The 16808-nt window shown below is 50.2% G+C and overlaps 2 protein-coding genes across 2 annotated transcripts in view; one reads left to right on the top strand and one right to left on the bottom strand.

Moving 5' to 3' along the window:
* si:dkey-183c6.8 (protein O-GlcNAcase) overlaps nt 1-13975 on the bottom strand; it is a 63402-nt gene extending 49427 nt beyond the window's left edge. Inside the window, exons 1-2 of the mRNA XM_055664863.1 lie at nt 13718-13975; nt 5834-5885 (exon numbers count right to left, since the gene is read on the bottom strand). Of these exons, the coding sequence (XP_055520838.1) occupies nt 5834-5885; nt 13718-13975 (310 nt within the window). The remainder of the gene's footprint in view (nt 1-5833; nt 5886-13717) is intronic.
* Nucleotides 13785-16808, top strand: part of ccdc166 (coiled-coil domain containing 166) — a 31119-nt gene continuing 28095 nt past the window's right edge. The window contains exon 1 of the mRNA XM_055664860.1: nt 13785-13937. The gene's annotated coding sequence lies outside the window, so the exon portion shown is untranslated. The remainder of the gene's footprint in view (nt 13938-16808) is intronic.

Here is a 16808-nt window from a genome sequence, read left to right on the forward strand (position 1 = left end):
CTTTGCTCCTATACTTAACTCCTCTTGTTATGAACGGCAACATGCCATTCGCTTTCTTCACTGCCTGCTGTACCTGCATGCATACTTTCATTGATTGATGAACAAGGACCCCCAGATCCTTTTCCCAACTTGACACCAATTAGATAATAATCTGCCTTCCCGTTTTTGCTACCAAAGTGGATAACCTCACATTTATCCATGCATCTGCCCACTCACCAAACCTGTCCAAGTCACCCTGCATTTATCATAACATCCTCACAGTTCACACTGCCACCCAGCTTTGTGTCATCTGCAAATTTGCTAATGTTACTTTAAATCTCTTCATCTAAATCAATGATGTATATGGTAAATAGCTGCGGTCCCAGCATCGAGCCTTGCGGTACCCCACTTGTCACTACCTGCCATTCTGAAAGGGACCCGTTAATCCCTACTCTTTGCTTCCTGTCTTCCAACCAATTTTCTATCCATGTCAGCACTCTACCCCCAATACCATGTACCCTAATTTTGCCCACTAATCTCCTTTGTGGGACCTAATCAAATGCTTTCTGAAAGTCCAGGTACACTACATCCACTGGCTCTCCCTTGTCCATTTTCCTAGTTACATCCTCAAAAAATTCCAGAAGATTAGTCAAGCATGATTTCCCCTTCGTAAATCCATGCTGACTCAGACCGATCCTGTTACTGCTATCCAAATGTGCCGCTATTTCATCTTTTATAATTGACTCCAGCATCTTCCCCACCACCGATGTCAGGCTAACTGGTCTATAATTCCCCGTTTTCTCTCTCCCTCCTTTCTTAAAAAGTGGGATAACATTAGCTACCCTCCAATCCACAGGAACTGATCCTGAATCTATAGAACATTGGAAAATTATCACCAATGCGTCCACGATTTCTAGAGCCACTTCCTTAAGTACCCTGGGATGCAGACCATCAGGCCCTGGGGATTTATCAGCCTTCAGTCCCATCAGTCTACCCAACACTAATCCCTGCCTAATGTGGATTTCCTTCAGTTCCTCCGTCACCCCAGATCCTCCTGCCACTAGTACATCAGGAAGATTGTTTGTGTCCTCCTAAGTGAAGACGGATCCAAAGTACCCGTTCAACTCATCTGACATTTCCTTGTTCCCCGTAATAAATTCACCTTTTTCAGTATTCAAGGGTCAAGACATCAGCGAAGCCTTAGGCTTACCAAAATCAACTCTTTAGAACATCCTTAAGAAGAAAGAGAGCACTGGTGAGCTCACTAATCGCAAGGGGACTGGCAGGCCAAGGAAGACATCCACAGCTGATGACAGAAGAATTCTCTCTATAATAAAGAAAAATCCCCAAACACCTGCCCGACAGATCAGAAACACTCGTCAGGAGTCAGGTGTGGATTTGGCAATGACCACTGTCCGCAGAAGACTTCATGAACAGAAATACAGAGGCTACACTACAAGATGCAAACCACTGGTTAGCCGCAAAAATAGGACGGCCAGTTTACAGTTTGCCAAGAAGTACTTAAAGAGCAACCACAGTTCTGGCAAAAGGTCTTGTGGACAGATGAGACAAAGATTAACTTATATCAGAAAGTGATGGCAAGAGCAAAGTATGGAGGAGGGAGAAGGACCTTTTCAGCCCAAGATCCAAGTTGCGGGGTTGAAGAGCAGACCCACCCCCGCGTATGAACATGCGACTTCTCCAATTTCAGGTAGTCCTTGCTTCCTCTCTCCTTCCCATCCCCTCCCACATCCCACTGTCTCCGCCTCTTCCTTTCTTCTTCCCGCCCCCCCACACCCCCACATCAGTCCGAAGAAGGGTCTCGACCCGAAACGTCACCCATTCCTTCGCTCCATAGATGCTGCCTCTCGCGCTGAATTTCTCCAGCATTTTGTCTACCTTTGATTATTCCAGCATCTGTAGATCTTTCTTAAAAAAAATACTAAACATGACTACTTTAATTTACATGGCATTGCTGTGTCCCAAACATTATGGTGCCCTGAAATGGGGGGACTATGTATAAACACTGCTGTAATTTCTACATGGTGGAACCAAAATGTGTAAAAATGGCCTTTATTAAAATCTGATAATGTGCACTTTAACCACAGGTGATGTTTTCTATTACAAATCTCCAAGTGTGGGGTGCAGAGGCAAATAAATGAATGATGGGCCTTTGTCCCAAACATAAGGTTGAACAAGTTAGGGCTTTATTCTTTGGAGCGCAGAAGGTTAAGGGGGGACTTGATAGAGGTTTTTAAAATGATGAGAGGGATAGACAGAGTTGACGTGGATAAGCTTTTCGCACTGAGAGGAGGGAAGATGCAAACAAGGGGACATGACTTGAGAATTAAGGGACAGAAGTTTAGGGGTAACATGAGGGGGAACTTCTTTACTCAGAGAGTGGTGGCTGTGTGGAATGAGCTTCCAGTGAAGGTGGTGGAGGCAGGTTCATTTTTATAATTTAAAAATAAATTGGATAGTTATATGGACGAGAAAGGAATGGAGGGTTATGGTCTGAGCGCAGGTATATGGGACTAGGGGCGAATACGTGTTCGGCATGGACTAGAAGGGTCGAGATGGCCTGTTTCCGTGCTGTAATTGTTATATGGTTATATGGTTATGAAGGGCACTGTAGGCTTATTGACTTCTGTAACTTGTCCCTAGTGTGTGTAGGACAGTACTGGTGTATGGACTGATCGCTGGTCGGTGCGGACTTGGTGGAACAAAGGCCCTGTTTCCACACTGTATCTCTGAAGTGTAAAGGATGGAACTGGGAGAGGGAGGGGTGGGGAAGAGGGGGGGGGGGGGGGCATAGACTTGATGGGCCAAATGGCCACCCATGCTGCATGGAAATATAAGAACAAACTAACAAGTCCTGAATGGTGCTGGAGAAATTCCTGTTGAATTAAGATTTTTGGTTGGCAGCCAAGCATACATTCCTGGAATAAATAACATGTATTTAAACAAGTCAGAGGCAGGCTGGAGCAAGGATTCTTGGTCACATGATCAAGCATATCTGAACATCAAGTCTGTGGATGTCACAAAGCTGGGTGGCAGTGTGAGCTGTGAGGAGGATGCTATGAGGCTGCAGGGTGACTTGGATAGGTTGGGTGAGTGGGCAGATGCATGGCAGATGCAGTATAATATTGGAACAATGTGAGGTTATCCACTTTGGTGACAAGAATACCAAGGAAGATTATTATCTGAATGGTGTCAGATTAGGAAAAGGGGAGGTGCAACGAGACCTGGGTGTCCTTGTACATCAGTCACTGAAAGTAAGCATGTAGGTACAGCAGGCGGTGAAAAAAGCTAATGGCATGTTGGCCTTCAGAGCGAGAGGATTTGAGTATCGGAGCAAGGAGGTCCTACTGTAGTTGTACTGGGCCCTGGTGAGACCACACCTGGAGTATTGTGTGCAGTTTTGGTCTCCTAATATGAGGAAGGACATTCTTGCTATTGGGACTGGACACTGGGCCTTCCCTCATAATGGAAACCATTGTGGGGGGGATGTTTTTATGTTTAAATTTCTTTATTATTGTTATGTCTGTATTCTTTCTTTATGTGCTGCATTGGCAAGAAGCATTTCACTACACCTAGGTGTATGTGACCAATAAAATAACCTTTGAACCTTTGAACCTTTGAGGGAGTTCAGCGTAGGTTCTCCAGGTTAATTCCCGGGATGGCGGGACTGTCATATGATGAAAGAATGGAGTGACAGGGGAATTTAGAACGAATGGAGGGGATCTTATTGAAACAGATGAAATTCTTAAGAGATTGGACAGGCTAGATGCAGGAAAAACATTCCCGATGTTGAGGGAGTCCAGAACAAGGGGCCACACAGTTTAAGAATATCGGGTCGGCCATTTAGGACTGAGATGAGGAAAAACTTTTTCACCCAGAGAGTTGTGGATCTGTGGAATTATCTGCCTCAGAAGGCAGTGGAGGCCAATTCACTGGATGTCTTCAAGAGAGAGTTAGATTTAGCTCTTCGGGCTAAAGGAATCAACGTATTTGGGTAGAAGGCAGGAACGGGGTACTGATTTGGGATTATCAGCCATGATCATATTGAATGGCGGTGCTGGCTCGTGCCGAATGGCCTACTCCTGCACCTGTTTTATATTTTTCTTTGTACCTGTCTAACTGCTTCTTAAAAATTGCTGTAGTCCTTGTTTCAACTACCTCCCCATTCATTGATTTATTCCTCTGGCAGATTGTTCCATACACTGGTGTATAAAATCGTGAGAGGAATTGATCAGGTAGATGCACCAAGTCTCTTGCCCAGACAAGGGGAATTGAGAACTACAGGACTTAGGTTAAAATGAGAGGGGAAAGATTTATTAGGAACCTGAGGGACACTTTTCCACACAAAGGGTGGTGGGCATATGGCACGAGCTGCTGGAGGAGGTAGATGAGGCAGGGACTATCCCAACGTCTAAGAAACAATTAGATAGGTACATGGATAGGACAAGTTTGGAGGAATATGGGCCAAACGCAGGCAGGTGGGACTAGTGCAGATGGAACATGTTTGCCGGTGTGGATAAGTTAGACAGAGGGCCCGTTTACACTCTGTATCACTCTATGACTGTTTAACACCCTCCGATAAGATTATTAAGGGCTTGGACACGCTAGAGGCAGGAAACATGTTACCTTCCTCAGGGGAATCCAGAACCAGGGGCCACAGTTTAAGAATGAGGCGTAAGCCATTAAGAACAGAGACAAGGAAACACTTTTTCTCACAGAGAGTGGTGAGTCTGTGGAATTCACAAGGGCAGTGGAGGCCGGTTCTCTGGATACTTTCAAGAGAGAGCTAGATAGGGCTCTTAAAGATAGTGGAGTCAAGAGATAGGGGGGAGAAGGGAGGAACGGGGTACTGATTGGGGATGATCAGCCATGATCACATTGAATGGCGGTGTTGGCTCGAAGGGCCGAATGGCCTACTCCTGCACCTATTGTCTATTGCCCACTATTTTTATAACTGATTAAAAAGGCACATTCAAGGAAAACGTGAAATGAGCATCTTTTAAACTGCCCCCCCCCACCCTGATTTTCCTCAGTATTTACTTGCTGCAGGACCCGGAACATTAAACTTTAATTGCTGGAGGTTTTCCATGACAACAGAGAGTGGCTTCTTGCCCCATGATGTTAGGAGTCAGGAACGTTCCCAGCCAAAGGGCTCAGCGGGGATTGGACTGCGACACAGTGTTTACAAAACTGGTGGTAAACTCATATCTTCATGCAGCTGTCAGCTTGGTGCAGCTTGGGAGGGGCTGTCGGGTCCAGGGAGAGGGGAGAGCGAGAGGGGAGAGATCAGGGGTGGAGAGGGTGGGGGGAGGGGTAAGAGGAGAGGGGAGGAGAGAGGAGAGGAGGGATGAGAGGAGGAGGAGAGGAGGAGGGGAGGAGAGGAGGGAGGAGAGGAGAGGAGAGAGAGGGGAGAGGGGGAGAGCGGAGGAGAAGAAGAGAGCAGGGGAGAGGGGAGGGGAGGGGAGAGGAGAGGGGGGGGGGGGAAAGGAGAGGAGAGGGGGGGATGAGAGGGGAGAGGAGAGGAGAGAGGGGAGGAGAGGGGGGGAGAGGGGAGGAGGGGGGAGGAGAGGGAGAGGATAGGGGAGGAGGAGAGAGAGGGGAGGAAGGAGAGGAGAGGAGAGGAGAGGAGAGGAGAGGAGGGAGGGGAGAGGAGAGGAGAGGAGAGGAGAGGAGAGGAGAGGAGAGGAAAGGGGAGGGGAGGAGAGGAGAGGGGAGGGGAGGGGAGGGGAGGGTGGAGAGGGATGGGGAGGAGAGGAGGGGGAGGGGAGGGGGAGGGGGGGGGAGGGGAGGGGGGGAAGAGGAAGAGGGAGATAGAGGGAGTACTGCTACTGACCTTCCACTACACCACAGATGAAAGGCTGTTGTTTTATCCATGAATCTCCCGGCTACTGAACTCTCACCAAGCTGTCGTTTGAATCGCTGGAGAGAGAGAGAGAGAGAGGGGGAGAAAGGGGAGAGGCAGAGAGATGGAAAAGGGGAGGGAGAAATAGAGAGAGAGGGAGAAAGGGAGAGAGAGAGATAGAGAGGTGTGAGGGGGTGAGAGAAAGGAGGAGACAGACAGGAGGAAGGGAGTCAGGGAGAAAGCAGAGTGAGAAAGGGGGAGAGAGTGAGATGTGGGTGGGAGGAAAAGAAGGGGAGAGTGGGGGTATTAGGGAGAGGGAGAGGGGAAGTGAGGGGGAATATAATGTATGGGGAGGGAAGGGAGAAAAAGATAGGGAGGGGAATAGAGAGAGAAGAGAAGGGAGAGAGAGAGAGAGAGAGAGAGAGAAAGATGAATGGGAGAGTGCAAAAGGGAGGGTGTGGTGAGGTGAGGGGGAGGAAGGGGGAAAGGGGGAAAGGAGAGGGGGGGAGAGGAGGAGGGAGGGAGGAGGTAGGGGAAAGGGATGAGGGTAGGAGGGAGGGTTAGAGGAGAAGGGTAGAGGGGGGGAGTGGGGAGGGGGGGAGGCGGAATGCGAGAGGGACGGGGATGGAGGGGGAGAGAGAGAAGGGTACAGAGGAAAAGGAAGAGAGAGTGGTTAGAGAGGGAGGGGGGGGAAAGCGGAAGAGGGAAGAGGAGAAACGAGAGGAGGGGGAAAGAGGGGGAAAGATGGAGGAGAAGGGGGAGGAGAGGAATGGAGAGGGAGGGGAGGAGGGGGAGAGAGGAGGGGGGAGGAGGGAAGAGGTTGAGAGAGAGAGGGAGAAGGGAGGAGGGGGGAGAGAGGAGGAGAGGAGGAGGAGGGGAGAGGAGGAGAGAGAGAGGAGGGGGAGAGGGAGGGGGAGAGGGAGAGAGGGGAGAGAGAGAGGGGGGAGAGAGAGAGGAGAGGGGGGAGGGGGAGAGGAGGAGAGGGAGAGGGAGGAGGGGGAGAGAGGGGGAGGGAGGGGATAGAGAGAGAGAGAGAAGAGGAGAGAGAGGGGGGGAGAGGGGGGGGAGAGGGAGGGGGGGAGAGGGGGGGGTGGGGGAGAGAGAGAGAGAGAGAGAGAGAGAGAGAGAGAGGAGAGAGAGGAGAGAGAGAGGGAGGGGGAGAGAGGGAAGGGAGAGATAGAGGGAGAGAGAGAGAAGTGGTATAGGGGATAGGGAGGGGGAGATAGAGGGAGGGTTAGAGAGAGGGGAGTGAGAGGGAAAAGTGGGGAGAGAGGGAAGGGGAGAGAGAGGGAGGGAGAGGATAGTAAGGCAGTGGAGAGGGGGGTTGTTTTTTAGGTACGGAAGAGTGAAAAGGGCAGAGGGAGAGGAAGAGAAAGGGGGGGGTTAGTACGGTGGCGGAGGATGGGAACGGATGTGAAAAGTAGAGGGGAAGGAGGAGACAGGAGAGAGATGAGGGGAAGGAGGAAGAGAGTCAGGGTGGAGGGAGCAGAGAGAAAGGGGAGAGAGGGGGGGGGGGGAGGAATGGAGAAGGGGAGGCAGATCGAGAAAGGGGAGAGGGAGGATATTAGACAGCAGGAGTAGGGATTAAAGGCATGTGAGGGAGGAAGTTTTCGTGAAAGAAGAGGTGTGAAGGAGAAGAGAAAGTGTTAGTCTTGAATTATTATTCTGAATTATATATACCAAGACATGGTGAAAAATCTAGACTGGAAACAGACCCTTTGGCCAAACGACACACACCGACCAGCGACCACCCCGTACACTAGCGCTATCCTCCACGCTAGGGACAATGTACGATTTTACAGAAGCCAATTAACCTACAAATCTGCAGGTGGACAAAAAAATGCTGGAGGAACTCAGCGGGTGAGGCAGCATCTATGGAGCGAAGGAATAGGTGATGTTTCGGGTCGAGACCCTTAGGGATGTGAGGGAGGAAAGGAGACCCTAATGGGGCTGTCCCACTGTACGAGTTCATTCAAGAGTTCTCCCCAGTTTGCCCTGATTCGAACTCGGAGAATTACGGTAATGGCCGCTCGTAAGGTACTCGGGGCTCTCGTGGACATTTTTTCAACATGTTGAAAAATCGTCACGAGTATTCCCGAGCTTACCGCGTTTCCCGAGTACCTGCCGTTAGCTTTACGAGCCGCTAAGAGACGTCCCGAGCTCCGACGTACCCGCTACGTACATTCTACGTGCTTACCACGAGTTTGATTTTTTTTTTTTAATTGGCACGAATGAATTCGTACAGTGGGACAGGCCCTTTAGGGTCTCGACCCGAAATGTCTCCTATTTCCTTCGCTCCATAGATGCTGCCTCACCCGCTGAGTTTCTCCAGCGTTTTTGTCCACCTTCGATTTTTCCAGCATCCGCAGTTCTTTCTTATACAAATCTGCACGTCTTTGGAGTATAGGAAGAAACTGGAGGGCCCGGAGAAAACCCATGCAGGTCATGGGGAGAACGTGCAAACTCCGCACAGACAGCACCACCCGCAGTCAGGATCAAACCCGGGTCTCTGGCGCTGTGAGGCGGCAACTCTACCGCTGCATCACCGTGCTGCCCACCAGGTGCAGGAGCAGGCCATTCAGCCCTTCGAGCCAGCGCCGCCATTCAATGTGATCATGGCTGATCATCCACAATCAGTACCCCGTTCCTGTCTTCTCCCCATATCCCCTGACTCCGATATTTTTAAGAGCCCTATCTAGCTCTCTCTTGAAAGCATCCAGAGAACCGGCCTCCACCGCCCTCTGAGGCAGAGAATTCCACAGACTCACAGAAAGTGTTTCCTCGTCTCCGTTCTAAATGCCTTGCTCCTTATTCTTAAAACATACAGATGACAGGGAGCAAGGGATGAGGATGGACAAGAGTGAGGGATTGGGAAAGAGAAAGAGAGGGAGAGAGATAAGGAGAGTGAGTGAGAGAGAGAGAGAGAGCGAGAGAGAGAGAGAGAGAGAGAGAGAGAGAGAGAGAGAGAGAGCAGGAGATAGACACAGAATGCTGGAGAAACTCAGCGGGTGAGGCAGCATCTACGGAGAGAAGCAATTGGCGACGTTTCTGGTCGAGACCCTTCTTCAGACAATGTCAGGGAAAGGGGGTAGGACAAAGAAAGAATGTAGGCAGAGACAGTGGGACTAATGGAAGAACTGGGAAGGGGGGGGGGGGAGTGAAGAGAGCGAGCAAGGGCTATTTGAAATTGGAGGTCAATGTTCATACCGCTGGGGTGTAAACTACCCAAGCAAAATATGAGGTGCTGCTCCTCCAATTTGCGCTGGGACTCACTCTGGCCATGGAGGAGGCCCAGGACTGAAAGGTCAGTGTGGGGATGGGAGGGGGAGTTGAAGTGCTGAGCCACTGGGAGATCAGGTTGGTTAAGACGGACTGAGCAGGGGATGGATGGAGAGGGAAGGGATGAAAAGATGAAGGAAGGGAAAAGGCAGGAGAGCAAATGTCAGGATTGGGCGGAAGCTCACGGAGAAACAGAGGATGATGGAGAACAGGGAAGATCGTGGAGGGAGAGAGAAAGGGGACAGTGTAATGGAAATAGCGGATTCAGGCGATATGGGGAGAAGGCAGGAACGGGGTACTGATTGGGGATGATCAGCCATGATCACATTGAATGGCTCGAATGGCCGAATGGCCTCCTCCTGCACCTATTGCCTATTGTCTATTGATCTCCTGAGCCAGCATATCCTTCATCAGATATGGTGCCCAAAATTACTCACAATATTAATCCACTCATTCCTGGGATCCCGGTCAGACATCATCCGTGAAGAAAGGGAATAGGTGATATATTGGGTTGAAAACCGATGAAAGATTTTGACCAGAAATGTCATCTATTCCTTTCTTCCAGAGTTGCTGCCCAATCCGCTGAGTTATTCCATCATCTTCTGTCTATATTCGGTGTACACCAGCATCTGCGGTACCTTTCTACACACATAAATCTTATCTCCTCTGCCAAGTTGGTTGACGGCCTTATATGTACAATTATTCTGAAGCATCTGAGGAGTTTTATTTTCAACAATGTTCCAGTTTCTGTATGTGCAGGTAGTGGAAGTAGTTCCCCACACCAATGCCTCTACTTGCTCAGAAGATTAAGGAAGATCAGCGTGTTCACAACGACTCTTACCGACTTCTACTGATGCGCGTAGAGAGCTTCCTATCACAATAGACAATAGACAATAGGTGCCATTTGGCCCTTCGAGCCAGCACTTCCATTCAATGAGATCATGGCTGATCATCCACAATCAGTACCCCGTTCCTGCCTTCTCCCCATATCCCCTGATCGCTATCTTTAAGAGCCCTATCTAGCTCTCCCTTGAAAGCATCCAGAGAACTGGCCTCCACAGCCCTCTGAGGCAGAGAATTCCACAGACTCATTTCCATTTTTGGTTGTTTATAAATAGTCCGTTCAACTTGTTCTGCCACTTTCAAAGGTGCACACACCTACACCACTCTGATCTTCACCCTGGTTTTCACCCAGAGAGTTGTGAATCTGTGGAATTCTCTGCCACAGAAAGCAGTGGACTCCAATTCACTGGGTGTTTTCAAGAGAAAGTTAGATTTAGGGCAAAGGGAATCAAGGGGTATGGGGGAAAAAGCAAGAGCGGGGTACAGATTTTAGATGATCATCCATGATTATATTGAATGGCGGTGCTGGCTCGAAGGGCCGAATGGCCTACTCCTACACCTATTTTTCTGTTTCTATGATCTCTCCATTGCTGCACCAGTCCTATAAATCGGACCGTTTAGTGTACATCTCCTCAGTGCTTCAATGTTCCCTGCATCAAATTTTGTCTACCATCTGTTGACTTGCTTTAGAGCTGCCCAGGTTGGTCTGTGGAGGGGTGGAGTAAGGGGGTGGGAGACTCACTGATAGCAGGTTTCATAATCATAATCAGAATTGTAATTTATTAGCCAAGTATGTTTTGCAAAATACGAGGAATTTGATTTGCCATACAGACAATAAACAATAGACAATAGGTTGAGGAGGAGAGCATTCGGCCCTTCGAGCCAGCACCGCCATTCAAAGTGATCATGGCTGATCATCCACAATCAGTAACCCGTTCCTGCCTTCTCCACCTATCCCCTAACTGCTATTTTTAAGAGCTAGAGGCAGGAAACATGTTCCCGATGTTGGGGGAGTCCAGAACCTGAGGCCACAGTTTAAGAATAAGGGAGAAATCATTTAGAACGGAGACTAGGAAACTCTTTTTCTCACAGAGAGTGGTGAGCCTGTGGCATTCTCTGCCGCAGAGGGCGGTTGAGGCAGGTTCTCTGGAGAGCTAGATAGGGCTCATAAAAATAGTGGAGTCAGGGGATATGGAGAGAAGGCAGGAACAGGGTACTGATTGGGGATGATCAGCCATGATCACGTTGAATGGCGGTGCTGGCTCGAATGGCCAAATGGCCTACTCCTGCACCTATTGTCTATTGTCTAAACTACAAACCTGTACATCTTTGGAGTGTAGGAGGAAACTGGTGCACCCGGAGTAACCCCCCCTATGGTCACTCCGTACAGACAGCACCCATAGTCAGGGTCAAACAGGGGTCTCCAGTGCAGTAAGGCAGCAACTCTACCGCTGCGCCACTGTGCTGCCCTTAGTCATCAATCAACCTTATTGGTGACAGCCAAGAAGGTACACCAATGCCACCACTTGACTCGACTGAGGAAACTGTCTCTTATGACTGACTAACGGCTCCAGATACATTGTAGAACGCATACACAGCTGGGTTTGGAAACAGTTCTGTCCGAGACTGCAAGGCATTGCAAAGAGTCTATCTACACCACGCTGCCTCGGTGAGAAACAACAGCCAACATAATCCAAGACGTCCCACCCCGGTCATACCTTTTTTCCCTTACTCCCATCCGGCAGAAGTTACAGAAGCTCAAAAGTACGCGCCACCCAGACTCAGCTTCTTCCCCTCTGTTATCAGGCTACTGAACGTTGAATCTGAACAGGGGTCTCGACCCGGAATGACACCCATTCTCTTCAGGAATGCTGCCTTAGTTACTTCAGCATTTTGTGTATTCCTTCCATAAGCTAGGGCACTGTCCGATTCACCTCTGCCCCATTGCGCACATTAGATTTTGTCTATGGCACTGATGCGCTACAATGCTGGGAACTATATTCTGCACAAGGGGCTTGACCCCGAAATGTCACTCGTTCCTTCTCTCCAGAGATGCTGCCTGTCCAGCTGAGTTACTCCAGCATTTTGTGTCTGTCTTCGGTGTAAACCATCATCTGCAGTTCTGTCCTACACAAACTATATTATGTACTGAGTATCTCCCCCTTTGCTCCACCTATGGTACCTATTGGCTATGGAGGCCAAGTCATTGGATATTTTTAAGATGTAGATTAACAGATACTTGATTAGTACGGGTGTACTATTATTTTGTGTACTTATTTATTCAAATCGTTTGCTATGTCGCTCTTCAAGGGAGATGCTAAATGCATTTCGTTGTCTCTGTACTGTACACTGACAATGACAATTAAAATTGAATCTGAATCTGAATCTGAATCTGTCAGGGGTTACGGCGAGAAAGCAGGAGAATGGGGTTGAGAGGGATAGATCAGCCATGATTGAATGGCGGAGTTGACTTGATGGGCCAAATGGCCTAATTCTGCTCCTGGAACTTCTGAACATGGCTGATTGTTAGTACAAATTATATAATTCCAATCCGCCCTCAGCCTCAAACTCAAGATACTGTTGAAGAGAAGCTACGAAGTGCTGGAGTAGCTCAGCAGGTCAGGCAGCATTTCTGGAGAACATGGATAGGAAACGTTTCACAGAGTGCTGGATTAAGTCAGCGGGTCAGGCAGCATCTGTGGAGAACATGGAAAGGCAACGCTTCAGGGTCAGGACTGGGGTTGCCAACTGTCCTGTATTAGTCGGAACATCCCGTATATTGGGCTAAATTGGTTTGTCCTATACGGGACCGCCCTTGTCCCGTATTTGACTGTTACTATTCGGGTCGGGGGGACTGTCGGGTCGGTGCGCAGCGCCCGACCTCGCCTCACCCTTCCCGACGTAGTGCAGCCGATAGAGTGAAGCAACACCTCGCCCGTGGCCCCGTCGGTCGGCAGCCCGGCCAGCTGTCCGACCTTCCGATCTTCAGACCTTCGCTTACCGCCGACACCACGGGTTGGACGGGGCGCCGGACTATGCGCGCGACATCACGCAACTCCGGACCAAAACTCCTCAGCTTGGTGTGCAGCCCAGCACCCGGGCCAACTCATCATTCACCCAGCCACGGCCGAGTCGGTCAACGAATTGCCGTCGGGAATTTGTCACTTATTTTTAGACCTTTTGTCCCTTATCTCTGCCTCGGAGGGAGGTGGAGGCATGTTCTCTGGATGCTTTCAAGAGAGAGCTAGATAGGGCTCTTAAAGATAGCGGAGTCAGGGGATATGGGGAGAAGGCAGGAACGGGGTACTGATTGGGGATGATCAGCCATGATCACATTGAATGGCGGTGCTGGTTCGAAGGCCTACTCCTGCACCTATTGTCTATTGTCTATTTGGGAGTGAGGAAGTTGGCAACCCGAGTTGGGACCCTTCTTCAGACTGGGCCAAATGCTCAAATTCTGCTTCTAGATCTTACGAGCTTCTGATTGTATTGATATATCCGATGCGGTGTATCTGCTAATACTGTGTTCAAGAAGGAACTGCAGATGCTGGAAAAATCGAAGGCGGGCAAAAGTGCTGGAGAAACTCAGCAGTTGCGGCAGCATCTATGGAGCGAAGGAGATAGGCGACGTTTCGGGTGGAGACGCCGATACGGTGAGACTCCGATGTGATCCTGATGGGATCAGTTTGGATGGCGATGGCGTTGACTGTACCTCAGCACACGTGACCACAATAATAGTCTATCCTGGGACACAGGACCTCGTGGCGTCATCGGCGGCGCGCCGGAAGCGGAGAGGCGAGCCCCACTCTCCTCCCTAGCAACGGGCGCTCGGAACACGACGTCACACAGCGGGTACGGCGACTGGTTTCCGGCGCGGTTGCCGCGGCAACGGGGCTTGAGCATCGGTAGACGGGCCGCGGGGGGAGGAGAAGGAGCGAAGTAAAGTGGAGTCAATAAACACATGTGATCGCAGGTCAGTGGCGAATCCCCACCGCACTCAAAGTCAAACATCCTGTAGGTTAAACGTAGAGAAGTGAAGCAGGGAGGCGGGCGGGGACGGTGACGGGCGTCGCCATGGTGACCGGGCTGTTGTGGAGCCTGGAGCCGCTGCTGTCGGCGGGGAGATGGATGGTCGCGGCCCCGGGCCGCCGTCAGCAGCGAGTCCAGCTCCTTGCTCGGTGGGTGGGGATCGAGGCGCGGAGCTGGTGTTGGGAGCCGCGGGTCGCCGGTCCGCAGACGTGGTCCTCCAGCCCAAAGATCCTAGGATATTTGCTTCAGACCTCCAGACTCCTGGTCCTCCAGACTCCTGGTCCTCCAGACTCCTGGTCCTCCAGACTCCTGGTCCTCCAGACCTCCAGACTCCTGGTCCTCCAGACCTCCACCCCTGGTCCTCCAGACCTCCACTCCTGGTCCTCCAGATCTCCACTCCTGGTCCTCCAGATCTTCAGACCCCTGGTCCTCCAGACTCCTGGTCCTCCAGACCTCCAGACCCCTGGTCCTCCAGACTCCTGGTCCTCCAGATCTTCAGACCCCTGGTCCTCCAGACCTCCAGACTCCTGGTCCTCCAGACTCCTGGTCCTCCAGACCCCAGACCCCTGTCCTCCAGATCTCCACTCCTGGTCCTCCAGACCTCCACTCCCCTGGTCCTCCAGACTCCTGGTCCTCCAGACCTCCAGACCCCTGGTCCTCCAGACCTCCAGACCCCTGGTCCTCCAGATCTTCAGACCCCTGGTCCTCCAGATCTCCACACCCTTGGTCCTCCAGACCAGACTCCTGGTCCTCCACACCCTTGGTCCTCCAGACCCCTGACCCCTCCTCCACACCCTTGGTCCAGACTCCTGGTCCTCCACACCCTTGGTCCTCCAGACCTCCAGACCCCTGGTCCTCCAGACCCCTGGTCCTCCAGGTCCTCCAGACCTCCAGACTCCTGGTCCTCCACACCCTTGGTCCTCCAGACCTCCAGACCCCTGGTCCTCCAGACCCCTGGTCCTCCAGACCTCCAGACGCCCGGTCCTCCAGATCTTCAGACCCCTGGTCCCTCCAGACCTCCAGACCCCTGGTCCTCCAGACCTCCAGAAAAAATGAGGAGTCCTCCAGATCTTCAGACCCCTGGTCCTCCAGACCTCCAGACACCTGGTCCTCCAGACCTCCAGACACCTGGTCCTCCAGACTCCTGGTCCTCCACACCCTTGGTCCTCCAGACCTCCAGACCCCTGGTCCTCCACATCCACACCCTTGGTCCTCCAGACCTCCAGACCCCTGGTCCTCCAGACCCCTGGTCCTCCAGACCTCCAGACGCCCGGTCCTCCAGACCCTTGGTCCTCCAGACCCCCGGTCCTCCAGACCTTTAGACTCCTGATCCTCTAGACCTCCAGACGTGGACCTTCAGACCTCCAGACTCCTGGTCCTCCAGAGTCCGGGTCCTCCAGACCTCCAGAATCATAATCGTGTATTCAAAAATGCTGGAGAAACTCAGCGGGTGCAACAGCATCTATGGAGCGAAGGAAATAGGCAACATTTTGGGCCAAAACCCTTCTTCAGACTGATGGGGGGGGGGGAGAAGAAAGGAAAAAGGAGGAGGAGGATCCTAATCATGTATTGTCTTTCTGCTAACTGTCCCCCTAGACACCCCAAAACAAAAGCTTTTCACTGTACCTCAGTACACATGACAATAAACTAAACTGAACTAAAATGTTCACAGTAGTTCTATGTTATCTCACTTCCTTAGCCAGGGACAGACAATATTAAGTGGTGGAGTTGACTTAATGGTCCGAATGGCCTCAATCTTATTCCTTTATAGAAACATAGAATCATCAAATCAAATCAAATACGTTTATTGTCATTACACAACAACTGTACAACAACATTTCTTTGCATCTCCTTCAGTGGTATACAAAGAAAACACGGGGTCAAAGATTAAAAAAACAAAAACACAAACAACCATTGACTTTCTTATACCGACAAGATCAGTAAATGAAATAAATAAAATAAAATTAATAAATAGGTAATAGAAATATAAAAAACATTGCGCATTATATTGCCCCATGAATAGTGTATCTATGCACTGTAATGGATCAATTGTAATCATGTATTGTCTTTCTGCTGACTGGTTAGCACGCAACAAAAAGTTTTTCACTGTACCTTGGTGCTAAACTGAACTGAACTTATGAAAAGATTCACCCGGTACATCTGCTTTAAAATTTTCCTCTCACAACTCAAGAGGTATGGTCCTCTACTCATTGACATTTAGAAACATAGAAAATAGGTGCAGGAGTAGGCCATTCGGCACTTCGAGCCAGCACCACCATTCAATATGATCATGGCTGATCATCCAACTCAGTATCCCGTACCTGCCTTCTCTCCATACCCCCTGATCCCTTTAGCCACAAGGGCCACATCTAACTCCCTCTTAAATATAGCCAATGAACTGGCCTCAACTACCTTCTGTGGCAGAGAATTCCAGAGCTTCACCACTCTCTGTGTGAAAAATGTTTTTCACATCTCGGTCCACCAGGGAAAAAGGTTCTGATTGTCTACCCTCTCTTAATTTTCACAAACTTCTATCTTTCTCAACCGTCGACGCTCCAGATAAAACAATTGAAGTTTGTTCAACTTATCGCTAATACCTTCTAATCCTAGCAGCATTCTGGTTAATATGCACCCTCTCCAAAGGCTCCACATCCTTCCTGTAATGGGGGAGACCAGTTTTATTCGTCACTTGCACATAAAGTGCAAGTGAAATGAATTTGCCAGCAGCGGTACAATGAAAAAGAACACACAGAAACACACAAAAAATTTAACTGAGGCAGGGGTGCTGTGATCACTCCCTCCCACTCCATCGTAG

Source organism: Leucoraja erinacea, chromosome 48 (assembly GCF_028641065.1).
Source record: "Leucoraja erinacea ecotype New England chromosome 48, Leri_hhj_1, whole genome shotgun sequence".
Classification (NCBI taxonomy): Eukaryota; Metazoa; Chordata; class Chondrichthyes; order Rajiformes; family Rajidae; genus Leucoraja; species Leucoraja erinaceus.